This window comes from Scyliorhinus canicula, chromosome 21, assembly GCF_902713615.1.
Source record: "Scyliorhinus canicula chromosome 21, sScyCan1.1, whole genome shotgun sequence".
In the NCBI taxonomy this organism is placed as follows: Eukaryota; Metazoa; Chordata; class Chondrichthyes; order Carcharhiniformes; family Scyliorhinidae; genus Scyliorhinus; species Scyliorhinus canicula.
Genome location: NC_052166.1, coordinates 48,112,210 through 48,136,008, shown reverse-complemented (window position 1 = coordinate 48,136,008; position 23,799 = coordinate 48,112,210). Strand labels below are relative to the sequence as shown.

The following is a 23,799-nucleotide window of genomic DNA, read 5'->3' as shown; positions in this document are numbered from 1 at the left end:
TGGCTACTCCATGTTTGAGCTCAAGGTTTCGGAGCTTGAGGGGTAGCTGGAATCACAGAATCAGTACATCATGGAGGAGAGTTTCCAGGATCGCACTTTCCAGGTGGTGTTCCAGACCACGTAGAAGAGTAGGAAAGGGCAGGTAGTATAGACGTCTTCAGGGTGTGTGCCAATCGCAAACAAATGCTCTGCATGAAACACTGCTAGAATTGGCGATGCCCTGAAGGAATACAGCCCAGACCATGCCAACCAATGGGCAAAGGCGAGTACAGAAAGGAACAGTGTAGAAATGCTGCTGTCATAAGAAGTTCCGATGTGGAGATGCCGGCATTGGACTGGGTTCAGCACAGTAAGAAGTCTTACAACACCAGGTTAAAGTCCAACAGGTTTGTTTCGAATCACTAGCTTTTGGAGCACAGCTTCTTCCTCAGGTGAATAGGAAGTTCCATAATTAGGGGGACAGATAGGCATTTCTGCAACCATCATTGTGAGTCCCACATTTCATGTGCCTCCCTGGTGTAAAAATAAACACAAATGCGAGTTTGGACCAAGGATGAAGTCCAGAATAGTGGTCCTAGCAGAACCCAAACAGAGCATCAGTGAGCAGGCTATCAATAAGTAAATGCTGTTGTTGACTCATTCAGTTACTTTGCTGGTGATTAATAGGACAATAATTGCCTGGTCCTGATTTTTGGACGGGGTATATCTGAGAAATTTTACACATTGTTGAATAGATGCCAATATTGTAACTGTACTGGAGCAGCTTGGCTAGAGGCATTACTTGCTCTGGAGCAAGGAATGTGTCAGGAGCTGTAGCTTTTCCAGTGCTCTCAACCATGGCTTGACAGTAATTCAAACTGGCTGAAGGTTGGCATCTATGAAGGCCAGAAGGCATCATACAGTCAATATTTCTGGCTGAAGGGGCAGCACGGTGGCACAGTGGTTAGCATTGCTGCCTACGGCGTTGAGGACCTGGGTTCGAATCCCGGCCCTGGGTCACTGTCCGTGTGGAGTTTGCACATTCTCCCCATGTCTGCGTGGGTTTCACCCCCACAGCCCAAAGATGTGCAAGGTAGGTGGATTGGCCACACTAAATTGCCCCTTAATTGCAAAAAAAAAATTGGGTACTCTATTTTTATTTTAATATTTCTGGCTGAAGATGGCTACAAATGCTTCAGCCTGGTCTTCTGCACCCGTCTGTTGGCTCTGCCATAATTGACAATGAGATGTTCACAGAACCTCCCTATTCCATTTAGCTATCTTCAGCATGCCTGCAAATTCTGTGATTTAGCTTCACCAGGTTGGCAGCTAACTTTCAGATACACCTAGTGCTGCTCCCAGCATGCTCAATGTACACTCTTCATTGATCAAGAGCTATCTGACTTGATGGCAATGGAAAAGTGAAAGATATGCCTGGCTATCAGATTACAGATAGTGAGGGTATACAGCTATGTTGCTGCTACCCAGAGTACTTCACATGTGCTCAATTCTGAGATCTGACAGAATGTTTCTGCCACCAAATTGCAACTGTAGACTTGAGACAGTTGACGCAGTTTTTTTTATAAAACCCACATCTCAGTGACACAAGTACTACATTTTAATAGTTGCTCTTTCAAGTATTCAGATTTTTATTTAAATACCGCATACAAAATATTTAATGTCATTTCACAGACTAAGGCAAGCGTGTTGCTTCAAAATCTGCGTCGTGACATTTGAAAATAAAAACATTTACTAAATGTCAAGAATAAGCATCCTGATCCGCCAATTTAATAAGTTCCATTATTTGACTGAATTCAAACGGATTTGAAAAATTAGTTCGCCTTTTCTTTTAAAAAAACTGTTCTATTTTTCCACGGCATTTAGAAAACAGCAGGTGTTTTTTCTAAGCAGCAGTCATAACGGAAAAGAAACCAGAATAAAAGACATTGAACATGCATTTTAGCAATTCCAAACGAGTAGTTCTAAATCATCCCAGGCTTCTTGGCATAAATCTAGGATTTCTGGAACCTTCTAGCAGAAAGAAGTGTTACCCACCAAACGGAGTTACAAGGGGAATATGAGCGGTCAGATTTGTAGCGGAGGTGTCCCAGGCGGTAATGGCTGCTAATTGTTGTCCTGGGTGTAGGCAGCATTAAAAGGGAAATCAAATGCATGTTAATCATTTCAATCAAAATTCATAACCAGTGCCAAATTATGCCTACACTTTGATTTTCATACAAAAAGAATCAAAAGCCAATGAGTATTAATACTACAGTCCTTGTTTGCAATGGACAAAACTGTGAACATTTCCTGAACTGAGTATTCTTTTTCACGAAAAGAGTTTTTGAAGGCTCATTTGCAACATCAAGTCTAACTTGCATTGATTTGTGAGGGTTCCAAGTCAAATGTGGTGGATAATTAGTGTTCAGGCTGTTTGCCAATCAAAGAAAAACAAAAGGAAGCTTTTTTTCCTTCAGATTATTAAAAATGGTATGATTGCAGTTGCCAAAATTGGCGGGGTGCCCTCAAGTTATAAACACACACTGATCACGCAAGGAATGTTCGAAAACCAGCTGCAATTTGTGAATGTTGGAATCAGCCAACAACTCAGCATGCATAACATGCACAGGCAAGGAATTCTATTCCACCAAATGAATATCAAGTCGAATGACATTGTTCCCAACAAGCTAATGCAATTCTGACAACTGTCTCTAAGGGGGGGGGGGGGGGGGGGGGGGGGGGGGGGGGGGGGGGAGAGACGACAGGAGGATTGGGTATGTTTTACATCTAGTCAAACATGCTACTATTTTGTCTGGATACACGTCAATTTTAGCTTCAATGCTGCCAAGAAATATTCTGTTTGCTCTTGAGCCTAAGAGTGAACATTTGAAAGAGGAACATAAGGGGCAGCATGGTAGCCCCAGGTTCGATTCCCGGCTGGGGCACTGTCTGTGCGGAGTCTGCACGTCCTCCCCGTGTGCGCGTGGGTTTCCTCCGGGTGCTCCGGTTTCCTCCCACAGTCCAAAGATGTGCGGGTTAGGTGGATTGGCCATGCTAAATTGCCCGTAGTGTCCTAAAAGGTAAGGTTAAGGGGGGGGGGGTTGTTGGGTTACGGGTATGTTGTGGGGGGGGTTGTTGGGTTACGGGTATAGGGTGGATACGTTGGTTTGAGTAGGATGATCATTGCTCGGCACAACATCGAGGGCCGAAGGGCCTGTTCTGTGCTGTACTGTTCTATGTTCTATAGTGGAAAACTATTTTTTCTTAATATTGATTTCAGCTTCCTGAGCGCCATAAACAGAAAAACTATATCAATACATTAATGTTCAACTGATTAGAAATGTATATTTCCATATTTACAGCAATACACTTAAAGCAACTTGAATTCAGATCCTTTGCTTTAATTTGATGTATGAATGGAGACCCAGCATTTCATTACACAAAATGGAAGTGTGTGGAACTTGGATTGTAAACATGGCAAAATGGATTAGACCAGACAAAAAATATTTAGTTTCAGCTGATAATTGCCAAGCTTCAAGATAGATAGAGGTGCTGAAAAAAACTTTTAAAAAAGTAACAATGTTAATATTCATCAACAAAACAAGAATAGGCCTAACACGAATATGTCTTGCTGATCATGAATAGGCCTCTTCATCAGCAAGAGGGCACTATGATTGACCTGATCTTCATGCTCCCCAGATGGGAAAATCAGGTTGTGTTGCTGCTTCTCATAGCTAACTAATTACTCTGGCGGGAAACAAATAAGATTGTGATGTTTGTGTGGTAATTATGTTACAACACCAGCACTGCAAGAATGAGTGTAAAATTGGTCAGGAGAATCAAAACAAAAATATAATTCTGAGAAGTTGGCTTAAGATTAGGGGGAGCAGATTTAGGACTGAATCAAGGAGGAACTGCTTCACTCAGAGGGTAGTTAAAGTATGGAATTCCCTACCGAAAGGAGTAGTAGACGTTGCTTCATTGAATATATTTAAAGATAGGGTAGAAGTTCTTTTGAAAAATAAAGGAATTACGGGATATGCGAGAATGCGGGTAAGTGGTTCTGAGACCACGAATAGATCAGCCATGATCTTATAGAATGGCGGAGCAGGCTCGAAGGGCCGGACGGTCTACTTCTGCTCCTAGTTCTTATGTTCTTATTAAAAGACTAAAAATGTCATATAAACCAAATCTCTGAAACATGGTGTACTCTTAACTAATTTCTAAAGTAGCTAGCAGGGAAATGATGGATAGGCAATAGATGCTGGCCTTGCCAGTGATACCCAAATCCTGAGAATGAATTATCAAAACAAAATTCAGGCTCAGCTGGGATACCCTCACTAAAGGAATAAACCTGTCAAAAGGGGGTGGCACAGTCGTTAGCACTTCTGCCTCACAGTGTCCGAGACTAAGGTTCAATTCCGGCTTCGCCTGTATGGAGTTTGCATGCTCTCCCAGGTCTGCATGGGTTTCCACAGTGTGCTCTGATTTGCGCCCACAATCCAAAGACGTGCAGCTTATGAGGATAGGATGGGGGAGTGGGCCTATGTAGGGTGCTCTTTCAGAGGGTTGGTGCAGACTAGATGGGCTGAATGGCCTCCTTCTGCACTGGAGGGATTCTAATAGTCACTAGCTAGACAGATATATGATAAATAGTCATCGAGTAAGGAACTGGATAGCACTTATGGAACCATACCCCAAGCACAAATCAGAGCCATGAAAAAGAGAGCAGAAACCGGTTAGCAGAAAGCAGCTGTTTAAAAAATACAAATGAGCAAGGAATCTGGTTTACAAATGTGTACACTGACTGAAAGGCATGGTACTCCATAAACAGATTTGTCCTTATGGGCAGAATAGGCAAAGCAACTTACTTAGGGCAAGGGGAATGTGTACTAAGACCATAAGACATAGGGGCAGAATTAGGCCATTCGGCCCATTGAGTCTGCTCCGCCATTCAATCATGGCGGATATGTTTCTCATCCCCATATTAATCAAGAACCTATCTACCTCTGTCTGAAAGACACTCAGTTATTTGACCTCCACAGCCTTCTGCGGCAATGAGTTCCACAGATTCACTACTGAAGAAATTCCTCCTCATCTCTGTTTTAAAGGATCGTCCCTTCAGTCTGAGGCTGTGCCCTCAGGCTCTAGTTTCTTATGCTAGTGGAAATATCCTCTCCACATCTACTCTATCTAGGTCTCTCAGTATTCTGTTAAGTTTCAATGAGATACCCCCCGATCCTTCGAAACTCCATTGAGTACAGACTCAAAGTTCTCAACTGCTCCTCGTATGACAAGTCCTTCATTCTGGGTATCATTCTTGTAAACCTCCTCTGGACCCTCTCCAAGACCAGCACATCCTTCCTTAGATTCGGGGCCCAAAACTGCTCACAATGTTTCAAATGGGGTCTGACCAGAGCCTTATATAGCCTCAATAGTACATCCCTGCTCTTGTATTCTAGCCTTCTTGACATGAATGCCAACATTGCAATTGCCTTTCTAGCTGCCAACTGAACCTGCATGTTAACTTTGAGAATCCTGGATTAGGACTGATTTCTGAGGCCTTTTCCCATTTAGAAAATAGTCTATGCCTCTATTCTTCCCACCAAAGTGCATACCTCACACTTTTCCATATTGTTATTTAATCTGCCACTTCTTTGCCCACTCTCCTTGCCTGCCCAGATCCTTCTGCAGCCTCCCTGCTTCCTCAACACAATCTGTCACTCGACATATCTTTGTATCTGCAAACTTAGCACAATGCCCTCAGTTCCTTCATCAAGATCATTAATGTATATCGTGAATAGCTGTGGCCCCAACACTGACCCCTGCGGAACACCACTAGTCACTGGCTGCCATCCTGAAAATGACCCCATTATCTCCACTCTGCCTTCTGCCAGTCAGCCAATCTTCTATCCATGCCAGTAACCTGCCCCTAACACCATGGGCTCTTATCTTCTTTTGCAGCCTCCTGCACACCCCTTGACAAAGGCCTCTGGTAATCCAAATAGATCACGTCCATTGGTTCTCCTTTGTCGAACTTCCTCTTTACCTACTCAAAGAATTCTAACAGATTTGTCAGGCATGACCTCCCTTTGATGAATCCATGTTGACTCAGCCCTACTTTACCATGCATTTCCATGTATACCGCAATCTCATCCTTAATAATAGACTCCAAAATCTTATCAATAACCAAAGTCAGACTAACCGGCCTATAATTTCCCGTCTTCTGCCTCCCTCCCTTCTTAAACAGGGGTGTTACATTAGCCATTTTCCAATCCTCTGGGACCATCCTTGCCCCCAGTGATTCCTGAAAGATCACCATCAATGCCTCCAACATCAATTTTATTGTGATAAACTGCTGTTAGTGTCTGGTAGCATGTAAAAGAAGTATTACAAAATGAAACAGCACGGGAGCACAGTGGTTAGCATATTGCTTCACAGCTCCAGGGTCCCAGGTTCGATCCCCGGCTTGGGTCACTGTGCGGAGTCTGCACATTCTAAAAATGAAAACAAAATGAAAAAAATGAAATGAAAAAAAAAATGAAAATCGCTTATTGTCACAAGTAGGCTTCAAATGAAGTTACTGTGAAAAGCCCCTAGTCGCCACATTCCGGCGCCTGATCGGGGAGGCTGGTACGGGTACATTCTCCCCGTGTGTGCGTTGGTTTCTTCCGGGTGCTCTGGTTTCCTCCCACACTCCAACGATGTGCAGGTTAGGTGGATTGGCGATGATAAATTGCCCCTAGTGTCCAAAAAGGTTAGGTGGGGTTGCTGGGTTACGGGGATAGGGAGGCGTGGGCTTAAGTGGGGTGCTCTTTCCCCAGGGACGATAGGCCCAATGGCCTCCTTCTACACTGTTAATTCTATGATTCTATGAAGCAAATGCTCCAGCCATGAGGTTGCCCCCAACACATTTTAGGATAGGTGAATGGAGATTGGATTCATTTTATATTTCTTAATGGTGACATGCTACATGCATATTGGCACAGGTGAAACTATTCTCCAGCCTTGCGCATACATTAGCCACATTGGGAATGAGTGAGAACACAAGTAGCAAGCCAAAGTGCTGTATAGAAGATTACTGCATACAAGAGAACTGTACCAAAAGGATCATACAGCTCTAGTTCAATTGTAAAAATGAAAGCAGAAGTGAAGGTTTCAGGTACATGTGGTATGTCAGGTCAAGAACCAAATGTGAGCGTCAAATACAAAAACATACAAGACCTGTATTTCCAGAGATTGATAATGAAATCATATAGCAATTTCCAGTTGAAGTGATTGGTTTTCTCTCCCCACGTTTGCTGCCTGACCTGCTGAGTTTTTCCAGCATTCTCTGTTTTTGTTTCAGATTCCAATATCTGCAGTATTTCGCTTTTATTCCAGTTGTAGTGCATTGTGACCCCAGTTGCATAATTAAAAGACATAGGAGCACAGAAAGACTTATAGTACAGGAGGCAGCCATTCGGCCCCTCGTGTCCATGTCTGTCAAAACAAAAGAGATAACCAGCCTCATCCTATCTTCTAACTCATGGTCCATAACCCTATGTTTGTTCACTTGATGCCACTCCGAAGCAGGCTTTTATTTATTTTTTTAAATGCAATGAGGGCCTCTACCTCTACCACTCTTTTAGGCAATGAGCCCCAGACTCCTGCCATGCTCGATGTGAAAAGATTACTTCCCCTGATCCTCTACCAATTACTTGAATTATGTGCATGCTAATCCCTATGCTAATGGGATTGGGTCCTTTCTGTCTACCCCATCTAGGCCCTCAATTTTAAATACTTAAACCAAACCTCCCCTTGGCCTCCTCTGATGCAAAGACGACAAGCCCAGCCTATGCAATATTTGCCCACAGATAAAATGCTCCATTTTTGGCACTATCCTCATAAATCACCATTGCACCCGCTCTAGTTTCAGTTTTTTTTTTAAAGAAGTTTGAGTCTCCAACTTTTGAGAACTTGATGTTCTTTGCACGTTCCCAATAACCCTTTCAATCTTACCAGAAGAAATACCTCATAAAATTATAGAATAACAATGTCAAATACAATTAATATAAATATCCAGAGCACATAATTCACATCAAAACAATTCTAATGTTCTGTATTTGAAAAATTACTGCTGCGCAGCTTGTAGAGTTAAGTAAAACAGCTGTGTCTCCTACCTATTTGCAGTCGATTCTTTTTGTTGGCTGGGGTACTTGCAGGAGACAGCTGGGGTGTGCTGGAGGGAGTCAACTCAAGGCTATTGCTCTTCCCTGTTCTGGTTTGAGGAACATTAATAATAAGGTTCTCCAAAGCCATCTTGTCCTCTTCTCTCATCAGCTCCCCTGACCTTACATGCCGTGCAAAAGTGATCTATATAAAAAAAACAAGTTTAATTTTAGTCAATAAAAAAATTCTATTGCATCTACTGCAAACCTATTAGGATTCAGCAAAGTGAAATAAACTTCAGTAATAGTTGTTGACTGTTAAGAAAGATTACAAGTTCTCAGGCAAGATCTTTTTTCTATTCCTTTCACTGATAGCGATTTTTATTTTGTTTAAAGTTCCTTCTGCCACATTGGCTCCAGAGTGAGATCAAGGATGAAAGACAACAACCCATTCTCAGCTTCTGCCAATCTGCAAGATGGCAACTGGATGAATATACAAGCAAATGTCTCTCCCTTGTAACATCTGCCTTCAGGAGAGTGTGGAGCTATAGCTCGACACTAGTCCAAATGGTCCAGGTAAGATCTGGTGTGGGAAAGGTGGAGGCGCATCTGTAATGATGACAAGACCATAATTAAGTGATTGGACAAATGTGTGACAAGTGGATTTCAATGTAGCCAAGTGGCAAGTCACCACCCACTTTGGACCTAAAAAAAAATCAAGAGAACTTTCTGAATTACGAAAAGCTAGAAGCAGTGGAGGTTCAAAGAGATTTATAATTCCATGTACATAAATCATTAAAATGTCTGGAATGTTGACCTTGGTATTTGGAGGATATGAATTCCAGGGAATAGAAGTCATGCTACATAAAGTCCTAGTTAGCCCACACCTGAAGTACAATGTTCAGCTCTGGGCACCACATCTTCAGAAAGACATATTGGTCTTGGAGGCATTGCAGCATAGATTTACAAGAATGATAGCTGGACTCCAGGGATTGAAGGACAAGGAGAAATTACACAAATTGGGACATTTTCCCTGGAAATTAAAAGTTTACGGGATGATTTGATCAAAGATTTCAAAATATTACAGGGAACAGAGAGGTTAGGTAGATAGCAGATATTTTTGTCAGTTTGGAAATCTAAAGGGTATAACTTAAAATCACAACTAGGTCTTTCAGGAGCTAAGTTTGGGAACATTTTTAACGAAATGAAAAAGCATGACAGAAGTCAATTTTTAATTTAAATTCTGAGATTGACAGATTTACATTAACCTGAAGTATTAAGAGGTATGGGAAAATTCAGGTGTATGGAGTTACACCATGGAACAGATGAGAGACTATTCCCATCCTCTTAATTGCTCATACTTCTAAGCTTACTTTAAAAGCATGATATCTGTAGTCATTAGCAGCTCATTTGCCCTTTATGCACTTAAAACTGCTGGAAAACACAATTTAAGAGGACAGAAATGGGCCATTCAGCCCAAGTGGTCCATTCTAGTATTAATGGTCAAGATGTGCCTCCTCTAACTGCTCTGCATAACCCTATCATAACCTTTTAGTCCTTTCTCCCTCTTGCCCTAATGTAGCCTCCCCAGACTAGTAAGTATTCAGGCACCCACCAGGAGCTTTCAGAGGCTGATAATCTCCCCGTGTGGTGCTTTGCTTTACCCAACTGGAATGTGGTGTCAGGAGGCAGTATTAACTACAGCTGCATGCCATTCCTTCTCTCTGAATTTCATGGAGTATCAACCTGCTTAATATAGTGCATCATTTGTTGAGATTGTTACTTACAGTTAGAATAGCTAGATTAAGTTTTCATCTTCTGGTTTAACATTCAATTTCTTGCACACTTAATCAATGGGAGTAGGAGGCAGCACGGTAGTACAGTGGATAGCACTGTTGCTTCACAGCTCCAGGGTCCCTGGTACGATTCCCGGCTTGGGTCCCTAGCCTGTGTGGAGTCTGCACATTCTCAGTGTCTGCGCGGATTTTCTCCGGGTGCTCGGTTTCCTCCCACAAGTCCCGAAAGACTGTTAGGTGAATTGGATATTCTGAATTCTCCCTCGGTGTACCCGAACAGGCGCCGGAATGTGGCGACTAGGGACTTTTCACAGTAACTTCACTGCAGTGTTAATGTAAGCCTACTTGTGCCAATAAAGATCATTGGCATCGTTATTATGTAGGGGCATAAACAAATACAATTGGTGGAATCTTTGAAGTTTATTGTATTACATAAGGACACCCATGGAGTTTCATGTTGCAATAAAAAGTAGTTTGTGTTGCAATAAAATTGAGTTATCATAACAACAAAGAAAATAGGAGGAAGCCATTCGGCCCATTGAGCTTGCTCCGCCATTCATTATGATCATGGCTGATCATCCAACTCAATAACCTAATCCACTTTTCCGTCTCATATCCTTTGATCCCCTTCGCCCGAATGCTACATCTAACTGCTTCTTTAAAACATGCAATGTTTAGTCCTCAACTACTTCCTCTGGTAACGAAATCCACAGGCCGACCACTCAGTGGGTGAAGAAATTTCTCATCTGTCCTAAATGATCTACTCTGTATCCTCCGATTGTGATCACCCCTGGTTCTGGATACCCACCACTGGGAACATTCTTCCTGCATTTCCCATGTCTCGTCCTGTGAAAAATCTATAGGTTTCTATGAGATCCCGCTTCATTCTTCTGAACCCCAGCGAATACACTCCTAACCGATTCAATCTCTCTTCATATGTCAGTCCCGCAATCCCATGAATCAGTCTGGTAAACCTTCACTGCACTCCCTCTAGAGCAAGAACATCCTTCTCGTATAAGGAGACCAAAACTGCACACAATATTCTGGGTGTGGCCTCACCAAGGCCCTGTATAATTGCAGAAAGACATCCCTGACATAATGGACAATAGGCCTCTGGCTGAGAGAGGAATTCCCAGACATGATTCACTCAACTTACATCAGGAACACACTAGCCATGATCATATCTGGGCACGTATGTGGGTGTGTCCATTATTTCATTCATTCCAGTTAGGGACAATATATCTCATATTCTTTCTTTTAGAAACTGACGGAAAGCGGTCTGTATCTTTTATGCCTACAGCAACTAAATAGTTGAACACTCAAAATTTGTAAGTATATCCTTTTATTAAAAATAAATCCCTGTTGTGGCCCAACGAGGAGTGGGGAAAGGGGGGAGCCATTCGACCCCTCCTCGCCTAATCATAACACACTAAATACATGGCAGGTGTCTGCGTCAAACACCATCGCCTTCTTGTCAGCAGTTGCGAGACAGACTGTTCGCAAGCTGCAAACCTGGGATGCATCTGCCCTCTTAACTGACAGGCAATCAGACTGGGCACGAAGGAGTAGGAAATAGCACAGAAATTATAGCAGAATGGCTCGTGAAGATAGAATAACACTCACATGCTAACATTTAAAATATAACAAGATATAATAATATATTACCAAATTTGAGAGTTCTTTGATGGACAAAAATGTCTCGGAATATTAATTCAGCAGAATGCCTTTAAGATACATACTCAGATCATCCAAGGAATCAATTGACCACATGAACTGAGCACGACCATGGAATCAAAGTGGTTGAGACAAATTAATGGAACATAAACCAGTGTTGGTGAAAGATTACATATTAGCATGATGAAATGATCTTGCACGACTCATCGGCAGAAATACAGTGGGTGCGATTCTCCCAAAGGGGAATAAAGTCCCCAGGCAGCACATTTAGTGCGTGTTTCCCGGCGCTCGCAGTGCCAAGGAACACATGGCTATTCAACGTGACTCGCGTTGTATAAGGGGCCTGAACAAGGAACATGCGGCCGAGGCCACACATGGCCCGTTTCGTATAGTGGGGTACGAGGTCCCCAAAACGATCCCTGAACTCCCACCGCCCCAACCGAAGCACATTATGAGAGGGTACTTGACAGTGCCAACCTGGCATCCTGACAGTGCTCATGCCAGCTGGCAGTGCCACCTGGGCATCTTGGCAGTGCCAGCCTGCCACACAGGTGGCACTGCTTGGGTGCCAAGCTGGCACTGCCAGGGTGCCAGAGCACCACCCTGCACAAAGGACAAGCTGGAGCCTCCGATCCCCTGGGAGGCTCCCACAAGTGCCGTTCCACCGGTCCCCATTTTTGGAAAACAGTGCTGAATGGCGCTCACCCGAGGTCTGAGGTGAAGGGGATGAATCCCAAAGCCTTAGGTACCTCAGGAATCTGCATGTTTAGAGTGAGGCTAACTTCCTCGCTCTAATATGCAGATTTGCCAATAAGTGATCCTGCCCATAATGGGCAGGATGAACGTTGCAACGTCTCACGAGATAGTGTTGGATCACATGTAGCATGGCGAGCAAGGCAGATCATGGAGGCAGGGTCTCCCAGTTTTCATTGGCCACGGTGCGCCCACGGCAAGCTGTTTTTCCGTGAGTCGCTACCTCTATTTTGCCCATGTAGTTATGCCCACGACTTTATGCAAACGATGGGACACTTTTAAAAGGCAGAATGGAAAAGTCAGCAGCATAGTGGCACAGGAGGTAGCACTGCTGCCTCTCACTGCCACGTACCTGGGTTCAATTCCGGCCGTGGGTGTGTGTGTGTGTTGAGTTTGGTGTGTGTGTGTTGAGTTTGGTGTGTGTGTGTGTGTGTGTGTGTGTGTGTGTGTGTGTGTGTGTGTGTGTGTGTGTGTGTGTGTGTGTGTGTGGAGGAGTCAGGAGTCAGGTGACCTACCTACCCACATCTCACCTGAAAACATACACAAAACTTTCCAAGGCTGGCAGTAGCTTACTTGTCTGGTCAGGACAGTAAAACATAAATTATTTTTTGATTCCATTAGCAATGCAACAGATCTCACCTGTGGGTTTATGAGCTTATATTATTTAAATGCCAACCGAAACTGATGTGCATTGGCTGCTGAAATGCCACAAATGGGTGACAGGAAAAATCACCGTCACATGACGGTGTAAATGCTGGAATTGTGTGAATGTTACAGCAGCCAGGGATTTTTGTGTGGACAATGCTCACACCAAAACTGTGATCACATGACAGAAACCAGATTATGGTAACAAACACCTTATAAACTCACATCTAGAGCAGACCAGATCAGTTGGTCTGGGAGACGGAGGCCACAGAGGGAAGAGGCCCTGCCCAGCAAAGTAACAACCCTGCTGAGCTTCCTCGAACAGGCAGACAAGTTGAGGCCATTCCTTTTTTCTACTATTTGCAGAACCAATCCAGTAACCTAGTGGTGCCAACATGAAATCATGGAATTAAATCCCCAGACACTACCAAGCTTCAATGTCTTTAATGAACCATAGGGTAGCACTGGCGCAGTTAGCACTGCTGCCTCACAGCGCCGAAGACCCGGGCTCGATCCCAGCCCGGATCACTGTCCATGTGGAGTTTGCACATTCTCCCCTGCCTGCATGGGTCTCACCCCCACAACCCAAGGATGTGCAGGGTAGGGTAGGCCACACTAAATTTCCCCTTAATTGGAAAAAAAGAATTGGGTATTCTAAAAAAAAATTCATAAACATACCTTTGATGAACTATCAACCTGCAATATTTGCAACTATCGCCTTGAAAACTAAGTAAAAGTGACTTTTTGGACTCTTAATAAATCAAATTGTATGCTATGTTTTTCATAATAACCTTTTCTTGTGTCAAGTTGATGTTACTGCGATTACATTTCGGGTGTTGTGAAATTAATGGGGTTTTTAAAAAAACTTTGTGAATGCCTGTCTTGTGTCAGTTCTCGAGTCACACTCGAAAGGGTTAAAACACGTTTAAAACACATCTTGTTGCAGTTTATCAAGGAGACAAACCATCCTACCATCTCTCGAGTGTAACAAGCAAATCACATGCTTACCAAGCTTACAAGTTGATTAAGGGTCATGTAGACCACAGTCCTGCTAAGTCCTTCCAGCAGGTTCACAGAGGACATAGGAGGGGTTTCCACTGTACGGCCTCCAATGATAACATCCAAGAAAGCTGCAACACAACTCTGCAATAAAAAAGTTAATTAAATAAAATATTGCACGTTTATGTTGCAAAAAACAAAAGGCATCTTTCGGAAATGAAATAACCTTTTTCAATGGCCAGTGTAACACGGTAGAAATAACATTTGAGCAGAATTTGGTGCGTTCCAACATAAAGATTGTACACAAAAAGGGGCAGGGTTGGTTTATAGTGTGTTGCCCTTATAGCTCTCAGAAGGCAAACAACAGAATAGTTTGTTGCGATTTAGGATTCAGGTTAAAGGTGTCTCATATGGAGTTTAGTCTGTTAACTGTTTATAAGTTCAGAACAAAGAATGGTTTCTGACTGGGCTCCAGTTGGATGTGTTACTTCAGTTAAGTAATGGATTTGTAACAATTGACTCAACCAGTTTTGTTAATGCTTTCAGATCTTGGCCTTTTATTACAAATGACTGATTACAAGCACAAATTCATTGGAACAATACTCAGGTCAGTCCTTAAATGAGAGAAACCTCATGTACAACCATGCAGATTTCACAGTGAGATTCTCATACAAAATCAAATTAAAATTATGTTGGCCTCAATTGGGGTCTTTTATTACACCTTAAAGGAGATGTTATGTATTCCTTTTTCCTTGAAAATTGTGCACTTACTAGCTCACACTTCGGTTAACACATAAAAATACAAAATGCTGAAAAATTTCAATAGGTGTGACAGCATCCGAGGAGAGAGAAGAGAGCTAAAGTTACAAGTCTAGATGACTTTCCGTCAGACCTCTGTCAAGGAGTCACCCAGACCAGTATTTTTCAAACTTTTTTTTGCGGGACCCAACCTTCGTGACCCATGCCAGCCATCTTTTGCGACCCACCATTTTTGCTTACCGTTAATGTGACAGGTAAGCCTGCTCGGTCCTCAACATCTCACTCCAATTAGGTTCACAGGAGGGGAACCTAATTGGAGTTCCTTTGTGCTGTCTTTATAATTGTGACGGTGGAATATCCAACCTCGCACATGTAGGTCGCTGTGCGAGTTCCGGTGGCGTGGTGTGAGGGGAAGACTAGTACGAGGTAGCTCCCACTGCAAACCTGACCATTCCACTCTTTGTCCCGGTGCCACAGTTCTTCAAACCCAAGTGGAGATCCTCGATAGTCTGTCCTGGTCCATGGTCCATTCAAGTTGATGCAATAGTCAAGAAAGCCCAATAACGTCTCTACTTCCTACGGAAGCTGAAGAAATTCAGCATGTCTGCATCGACTCTCACAAACTTCTACAGATGTGCCATAGAGAGCATCCTATCCGGCTGCTTCACAGCTTGGTATGGAAACTGCTCCACAGCTTGGTATGGAAACTGCTCGGCCCAAGATCACAAGAAACTGCGAGTGTGGTGACCTCAGCCCAATGCATCACATATGCTTGCCACCCTCCCATTAATACACCTCCCACTGCCTCAGGAAGGCAGACAGCATTGTCAGAGACCCCCTCACACCCAGGTTTTGCCCTCTTTCAGACCCTCCCATCAGCCAGACGATATAGGTTTGAAGACCCACACATCCAGACATAGGAACAGCTTCTTCCCCACAGCTATTAGACTCAACGACGCTCCCTCAGGCTGATCTGTTCCCTGTAAGAATACTATTGTAAGAATTGTAAGAATATGCTGCTTTTGCTCGTGTATTGCTTGCTTGGCCATTCTTCTGCACTGTAACCAATCACTATTTGTTGATGTACCATTTGCCAATGTACTCTGTCAATTATTCTTTTGTGTGCTGTACGTACTGTGTACGTTCCCTTGGCCACAGAAAAATACTTTTCACTGTACTTCAGTAGATGTGACAATAAATAGCAATCAATCAATACTCTCAAAAAAGATATCTGCAAGGTAAGTAAGCATCCAAGTTTCATCGGCAAACAAATCAGCCAGATGGAATGATTTCTCAAGGAGAAATGCATGGATTTCATACCTCTGCTCGTAAACCGCAACATTCACAATTCCTTTCAACACCACTCAAGATCAGATAGGATTCTTTTCGATGTCAATGCCTCACAGTGAATAAAACAATGATTCCGAACAATGTCCTGACCAGCTAACTCCTTAATTATTATAACTCCGCTGTTTTTCCCAGTCATGTTGGCTGTCCCATTGCTTGTGATTCCTCTGCAATGAATCCAGTCGAGTGCGCACTTTCCAACCATGTAACTATTCAATGCTTCAATTTCTGCACCAGTCGTGTTGGTTTGCTAATGTCAGGCAGCACAGCAAAACCTCAGTAAATTCATTGTGCCAAATATACCTAACATAAACTAGCACGGTTGCACAATCTGAAACATTTGCACTTTCATCCAGTTGTATTAAGAACTCCTGGGCAAGGGCAGCACGGTGGCCTAGTGGTTAGCACAACCGCCTCACGGCGCTGAGGTCCCAGGTTTGATCCCGGCTCTGGGTCACTGTCCGTGTGGAGTTTGCACATTCTCCCCGTGTCTGCGTGGGTTTCGCCCCCACAACCCAAAAATGTGCAGAGTAGGTGGATTGGCCACGCTAAATTGCCCCTTAATAGAAAAAATAATTGGGTAATCTAAATTTTAAAAAATAAAATAAAACAACTCCTGGGCTGACTTTAAACGAGAAATAAGCTGGACTTCTAAATTCTCAGCAATATCACAAATTCGGCGAGCCAGTGTTATCACTAAATGGGATGCATCTCAGCTGATCTCTCATCTAGGACTGTGCAAGCCATTTCTAATGATGTGGGGGGGGAAATTAAACTCTCGACTAAAGTGTGGAGCGGTTTCTCCTTAGCTACATGGTAAGCTACAATGTAAGAGGCTAATTGTGCTTTCAATGTTACATTTCTGATAAGGACCAGCTGATGATTTAAGTTCCCGCTGCATCCTTTAAAATAAATCCAGGGGTTTATACTCAAACTCACCATGCTTAGTCCTCAAATGCCGTTGAAGATTTTAAACTCTCATTTGCCAGTACTTCCCCGCATGCAACACACATGGGCTTTGCATCCGGATTTGCATTGGCAAAATTAACAAAGCCATACCTCAAGAAATCATTTTTAGACTGCTTTATTCCCGATTCCAGTTTTTTCTTTTTGCCTGTTCACCCCTGGAGTGGTGTACAGAGCTACTACATGTACGGGTTTGTCCTGCCGTGGATTCTCCCGAGCAGCTCTCTCCAGCAGATTCAGTTGTGAGATCCTGGCTCGGGTGTCTCTCTGGCACTCTCTTCCTTATAACAAAATGATCCATCTTCAGTTCTTCACACTCCTGTTGCTTGCTTGCTCGCAGCTAGGAAATGGAGGAATCTCTCCTCCATAATTTTGCAGCAAAAGCACGGACGTACAGGACCCGTGGTGGAAGTGTACATGCTGGGAGCATGACCTGATCTCTGCCGCCGCTTCTGGCTGGAAGACTGCATCATTCCATTCAACAGCCAGTCGCGGTCGGAGGGTGCTTCTTCCATGAACAATGCGACTCACCCTAGGGCAGCGACCCACAGTTTGAAAAGCCCTGATCCAGACTCTAACTCTGTTCGCTCTCCACAGATGCTATCAGACCTGCTGAGATTTTCCAGCATTTTCTGTTTTTGTTTCAGATTCCAGCATCTGCAGTAATTTGCTTTTATTCACATAGCTGTGTCTACCCACACTACAACTAGCAACTGAATGTTTGACGCGAGATGAAATATTCATTGCAAATATAACCTGTAAAGTGCAGTGAGACACCTCAGAATGCCCCATACTATATTGAAAGGAACTGATATATTTTGCACTTTGTAATGTCAAAATTTAACTGTTGGAAAAAATTGACATCAATTAAACTTTTGGCTGATAAAAAAAAGTGACAAATCTGTACTTATTTTGTGGCAGATAGAGCATTTAATCCAGTTATTTTAGATTCAAATTGAAGAAGCTAATCTCAAGACCAGGACAGCCAAACAAAAGAAACTTTCATCCAATCAATCAGTCATCACTGGATTTGTATCCACACCAGACAGACAAAACATTAAATTATACCGTTCTGATACAGGACGTAGCGATACCTTACAAACAGGTTTGTGGAAAACATGCACAGACAACCTGCTTGCGTAACAGATTTTTCAGCTCGCAACAGTCAAGAGTTGAGCCTCTTAAAGTTGTGCTTCATATAAATCAATTGTTGACATCTGGATCTTAATTTTACTGAAAAAGGTTAGCAGAAAGTTTGACTTGAGAACAAAATTGATGAATTGGATGTAATACTACATGGTAAGCATCCGGTGTAGGATTTTTTTTGCATTGTTGGTAAAAAGCTTCTGACAAATGGTATGTGAAACTCAAATGTTAAACACAATCCTTGATGTAACCAATCACCTGGAATAGAATTGTATAGAAATAAGCAACTGATACTGAAGTCTGCACTTGAATCGAACAGTAAATAAAAGCCTCCATGTGATTCTTTGTACCCATTGGAAGATACCCATAGGAGATTATCACCAAGGATAGGGACTCGAGCTGATTCTTCCTTTCCTAGCTCAAGAATACACATTTTCAGCAACTCCTCTCATGAACATAATGCAAATATTCGGAAGTTTATCTTGTAAAATCAGATTTTGCAATAACTGTCAGATTAATGTATGCAGTACTTCATGCATAATGCTGAAAATACACAAATGGGAATAATTTTAGGTAGAAAAATCTACAATTGATCTTCTAGCAAACCTCATTCAGTTCAATATCCCTGATGAGCGCACTGAAGGAAATTAGAATACAATGCCTTCACAATACAGACCCTTGTTGTTCTTGCAACATTTTGCATCTCAGCCGAGTTCTGATTGACTTAACAAAAGCAGAAAATACTGGACAATTTCAGCCTGTCCGGGGAGGCTGGTACGGGAATGGAACCATGCTGCTGGCCTGCTTTAAAAGCCAGCGAGTTAGCCCAGTGAGCTAAACCAGCCCCTATGTGTGGAGTCGTCCAGACTCGAAATGTTAGCTCCCTTCTCTCTCCACAGATGGTGTAGGTCCTGCTGAGATTGCCCAATATTTTCTGTTTTTGTTTCAGATTCCAGCATCCTCAGTCATTTGCTTTTATCTTCTGATTTGACTTACTTTGTCAAATTTGGAAAGACTATTCTTCAATCGCGGATCTGCTTCTTCGCTGCCCGTCATTGCCAACTGCTGCAAGAGTTGGCCAACCTAAAACAAAGTTTCAAAATATTATAACATTTGTACTCTCCAAACACAGGAAATTCTCTAATTAACATTATCGATAGATTCAAATACTAAACATACACATTGTAATTTCACAACAGGAACTGGATAAAAATTATAACATGGAAACAGGCAGTCTTTCTTTGCTGATGTTTATTTATCATTTCATGTGGTAAATCATTCCAAACCCATGTCCGACCTTGTTTCCAGATCTCTATGGGCCTTTTCTTCAATCTAACCCATTTTTAAATGTTGGCATTACATTATTTCTACTTTGGCCACCAACTCATGTAATACGCACCATAGACTTACCCTCTTTAAAAAAAAGTTTACCCTGTTCTGCATCCGGAATTTCTTGCATCATCCACCCTTTATAATTTTACAACAGCTTTACATAATCCTCAATATCGATCAGGCAGAATTCCACAGAATCTTCATTTGAACAGCTCCAGTTACTCAACACCCTCTACAATCAACGGCAAGTCAAAACGCAGGTTGGATGATTGCTTTGCTGAACAACCTTTTCAGTAAACAAGCGTGCCCCATAGCTTCCAGTCACTTGCCATTTTAATTCCCCATCCCATGCTCTCTGTCCTCAGCCTTCTATACTGTTCTCGCGAAGTTCAACAGAAGCTCATGGACAAGCATCTCATGTTTTGGTTAGGCAATTTACAAGCTTGCAAATTCAACAATCTCAGATTATACCAATTTTATTAACAGCAGGTGCTGATATTGTTATTGCTATTTATGACTCCTCTGGATCTATCTTTTATCTGTTTACGTTTTCCATTCACACCCAGCTTGGCCCTGCACAATCAGGTCATGTAAATTACTTTGACCTTCCACAATACTAAAAATACCTCCTTTTGATATTTCCCCCCCTCGCTACCTTTCATTGACCTACTGCCTCAAAACTGTTCTGACAAAAGACCAACCTGGAACATTAGCTGCCGCCTGTCCTGAATATTTCCAGTTTCAGAGCATTTTCTGTTTTTAGTTTAGATTTCTAGCATTCACAGTATTTTGCTTTTTTTATTAATATCCTTGCACTAGTACAGACGTAGACAATTGCACACCTTACTTCAAATGGGATCTTAAATGTGTATAAATGGAGCATCGATTATTAACCATAAAAAACTAATGCATTATGATGTCAAAATCACTGGAATTGCTGTGAAACATGATGATTGGTATGTAATACTGTAGAAAAACAATAGTACTGGAGGCCATCTTTATTCAACCTAACACTTATTTAGAGAGTGAAACATAAATACGCATATACCCCGTAACTCAACTACACCCTAATTTCAGTGTCTGTTTTTAGCTTCTCATTTGAATATATTTAAACACAATTGACTTAGTATTATTTTTTAATACAAAAATATTGACAATTCAATTACAAATTGTCTTTGTATGCAAAATATGCCGAAAGAGCTTGTTTGAGGAACTGAACCCGGAATTGCATGCCTTCAGATGAGTCTGGATGTGACTGTAATGGGAGGAGGTTAAATTGAGTTACCAGGAACCACAGGACAAGTGTGCTGATTTATTTTTCAATTGGCCTATGAGTACCCTGAAATGACAACATTTAGAAATGAGTATGGTGGGACTGGCTGATCAGGCTTCAGTTATTCACGCACATTTGAGCAGTCAGTTCCACGCACTGTTAATGTCACAGCTCCTTGAGGAAACACTGATTATTCAATAATGCACTTGCAGAGGCATATTAAATACAAGCTTAAACCCTGGGCCCGACGGCTAAAGGAGCTGGGTTTTAAGAAGCAGCTGCAGAGATAGGGATATATTGGTGTTGCCAGAATTTCCAAGATTCCAAAATGGTTCCCATAGATTAAAAGGTAGCAAATGTAACCCAGCTGTTCAAGAAAGAAGGGAGAGGGAAAATGGGGAAACTGCAGGCCAGTCAGTCCGACACATTAGTAGGGAAATTGCTAGAATCTATTAACAATACAGTAACAGCACACTTGGAGATTCACAATGGCCTGGATTTTGCAGTAAAACCATTAGTGTTTGCTGCCATTGCCCCACTCCTTCGCCACAGGATATGCTATCGATGTCCACCCTAAATGAAGCCAGTTCGAAATTATTTGCACTTCATATTCTCAGTTTCATTATAAAAATTCTTGAAAAAGTTCTACCTTGTTGAATGACATAGACTTGGGTTTTAAATTCATAATTATTCTACTGTTTCACTGGCCTTATTAATATTTATTTCAAATTTACAGGTAAAACAGATGAGTTACGGGCGGGGGTTGACACATGGAATTATGACAGAGTGAGGGAGGGACAGGATTGCAGCTTAGCATCCCGGGATACAGAATGTTCAGGAGGGAGCAAAAGAGTGGGAGGCAAGGAGTAAATTACTGCAGTAAGGAGAGATCATATCTTGAGGGTGGCATTAAATGAAGCTTTGTGAGTAGAGCTTAAGAATAAAAAAGGGACGCTACGTTGCTAGGTGTTTATTATAGACCCCCAGATAGTCAGCGGGAAATTGAGAAAATATTCTCCTCAATTTCCCGCTGACTATCTGGGGGTCTATAATAAACATAGAGGAGAAAATATTCTCCTCAATTTGCAGAAGTGTGTAAAAATAATAATAGGGTCATTATAGTGGGAGATCTCAACTTTCCCAACATTAACTGGGATAGTCATTGTGTTAAGGGCTTAGATGGAGCAGAGTTCGTAAAATGTATACAGGAGAACTTTTTAGCTCACAATGTGGAGGGTCCAATAAGGGATGGTAGTGCTGGACCCAATGCGGGGGAATGAAGCCGGTTGATGTGATGGTGGGGGAGCATTTTAGTGACAGCGACCACAACATGGTGCAATTTAAATTTGTTATGGACAAGGAAATAGGCAAATAGGAAAAATGTCTTGCATTTGGGGAGGGCAGGCTTTAGTAAAATAAGAAGGATCTGGCCACAGTAGATTGGGACAAGTTGCTAGTGGGGAGACCTACACAACAGCAGTGGGGAATGTTCAAAGAGGAAATGGGGAGGGTACAGCCCCAAGATGTTCCCTCTAAGGTAACAGGAAGGAGTAACAAGCCCAGGGAACCATGGATGACCAAAGATATTCAGGAAACAATGAGAAAGAAGAGAGAGGCTTTTAATAAGTACAAGGGGAGCAAATCAACAGAGGCATTAGAGGAGCACAGACAGTGCAGGATGGAGCTACAGAAAGAAATTAGGAGAGCAAAGAGGGGATGTGAGAAACCTCTAGCTGGTAAAAGTAGGGCAATCCCAAGATATTCTCCAAGTACAACAATGGGAAGAAAGGGCGGCATGTGGCACAGTGGTTAGCACTGGGATTATAGCACTGAGGACCTGGGTTCGAATCCCAGCCCTGGTCACTACCTGTGTGGAGTTTGCACATTCTCCCCGTGTCTGCGTGGATTTTACCACCACAACCCAAAGATGCGTAGGTTAGGTGGATTGGCCACGCTAAACTAAATTGGAAAAAAATAAATTGGGTATTCTAAATTTATAAATAAATAAAAATCAATGGGACAAGAATAACTAGGGAAAATGTAGGGCCCATTAGGAATCATGGGGAGAATCTGTGGGAGGAGCCAGAGGACATTGGTAGGGTGTTAAATGAAATCTCACATCTGTCAGAAGCCAAGAGAATGAGGAGGAAGATATAGGACTCGGGGACAGAGACTGATAGGTTATAGAGCAAGTTGTCATAGGGAAGGACACGGTATTGGAGGTGTTGGCAGGCATAAAAGTGGACAAATCTCCAGGTCCTGACGAATTGTGTCCCAGGTTGTTGTGGGAGGTGAGGGAGGAGGTTAGAGGGGCCCTGTTACAAATTTGTAATTCTTCTCTGGCCACGGGAGAGGTGCCAGAGGGCTGGAGAACCACAAATGTGGTCCCACTATTCAAGAAAGGTTGCAAGGATAAGCCAGGGAACTACAGGCCAATGAGTCTCGCGTCAGTGGTGGGGAAACGAATAGAGAAAATTCTGAAGGAGTGTATCTATCTCCACTTGGAGTGGCACGGTTTGATCAGGAATAGTCAGCATGACTGTCAGAGGGAGGTCATGCCTAACAAATTTGATTGAATTTTGAGAGCGCGTGACTAAGTGTGTAGATGAGGGTAGTGCAGTTGATGTAGTTTACATGGATTTCAGCAAAGCATTTGACAAGGTCCCACATGGGAGACTTATAAAGAAGGCAAATGTACATGGGATACAGGGGAACTTGATCATGTGGGCTTTGAGCTCTGTGAGAGAGAGAGAGAGAGAGAGAGAGAGAGAGAGAGAGAGAGAGAGAGAGAGAGAGAGAGAGAGAGAGAGAGAGAGAAAGAGAAAGAGAGAGATGCTTTAGTGACTGGAAGCCAGTGTCCAGTGGCGTAGACAAAGACATAGAAATTACAGTGCAGAAGGAGATCATTCAGCCCATTGAGTCTGCACCGGCCCTTGGAAAAAGCACCCCATTTAAGCACACACCTCCGCCCCACTGCTGT

General features: G+C 42.7%; 1 protein-coding gene across 15 annotated transcripts in view; it reads right to left on the bottom strand.

The window, feature by feature from the left end:
- The window catches only part of gapvd1 (GTPase activating protein and VPS9 domains 1), a 138,937-nt gene that overhangs the window by 66,473 nt on the left and 48,665 nt on the right, over window positions 1-23,799 (bottom strand). For 11 of the 15 annotated variants that reach the window (XM_038782130.1, XM_038782134.1, XM_038782124.1 and 8 more), the window contains 4 exons: window positions 19,211-19,297; window positions 14,006-14,140; window positions 8,142-8,334; window positions 2,035-2,115 (listed from right to left, as the gene is read on the bottom strand). In XM_038782130.1, coding sequence (XP_038638058.1) covers window positions 2,035-2,115; window positions 8,142-8,334; window positions 14,006-14,140; window positions 19,211-19,297 — 496 coding nt within the window. The remainder of the gene's footprint in view (window positions 1-2,034; window positions 2,116-8,141; window positions 8,335-14,005; window positions 14,141-19,210; window positions 19,298-23,799) is intronic. The other 4 variants (XM_038782127.1, XM_038782128.1, XM_038782138.1 and 1 more) reach the window with 1 other exon arrangement.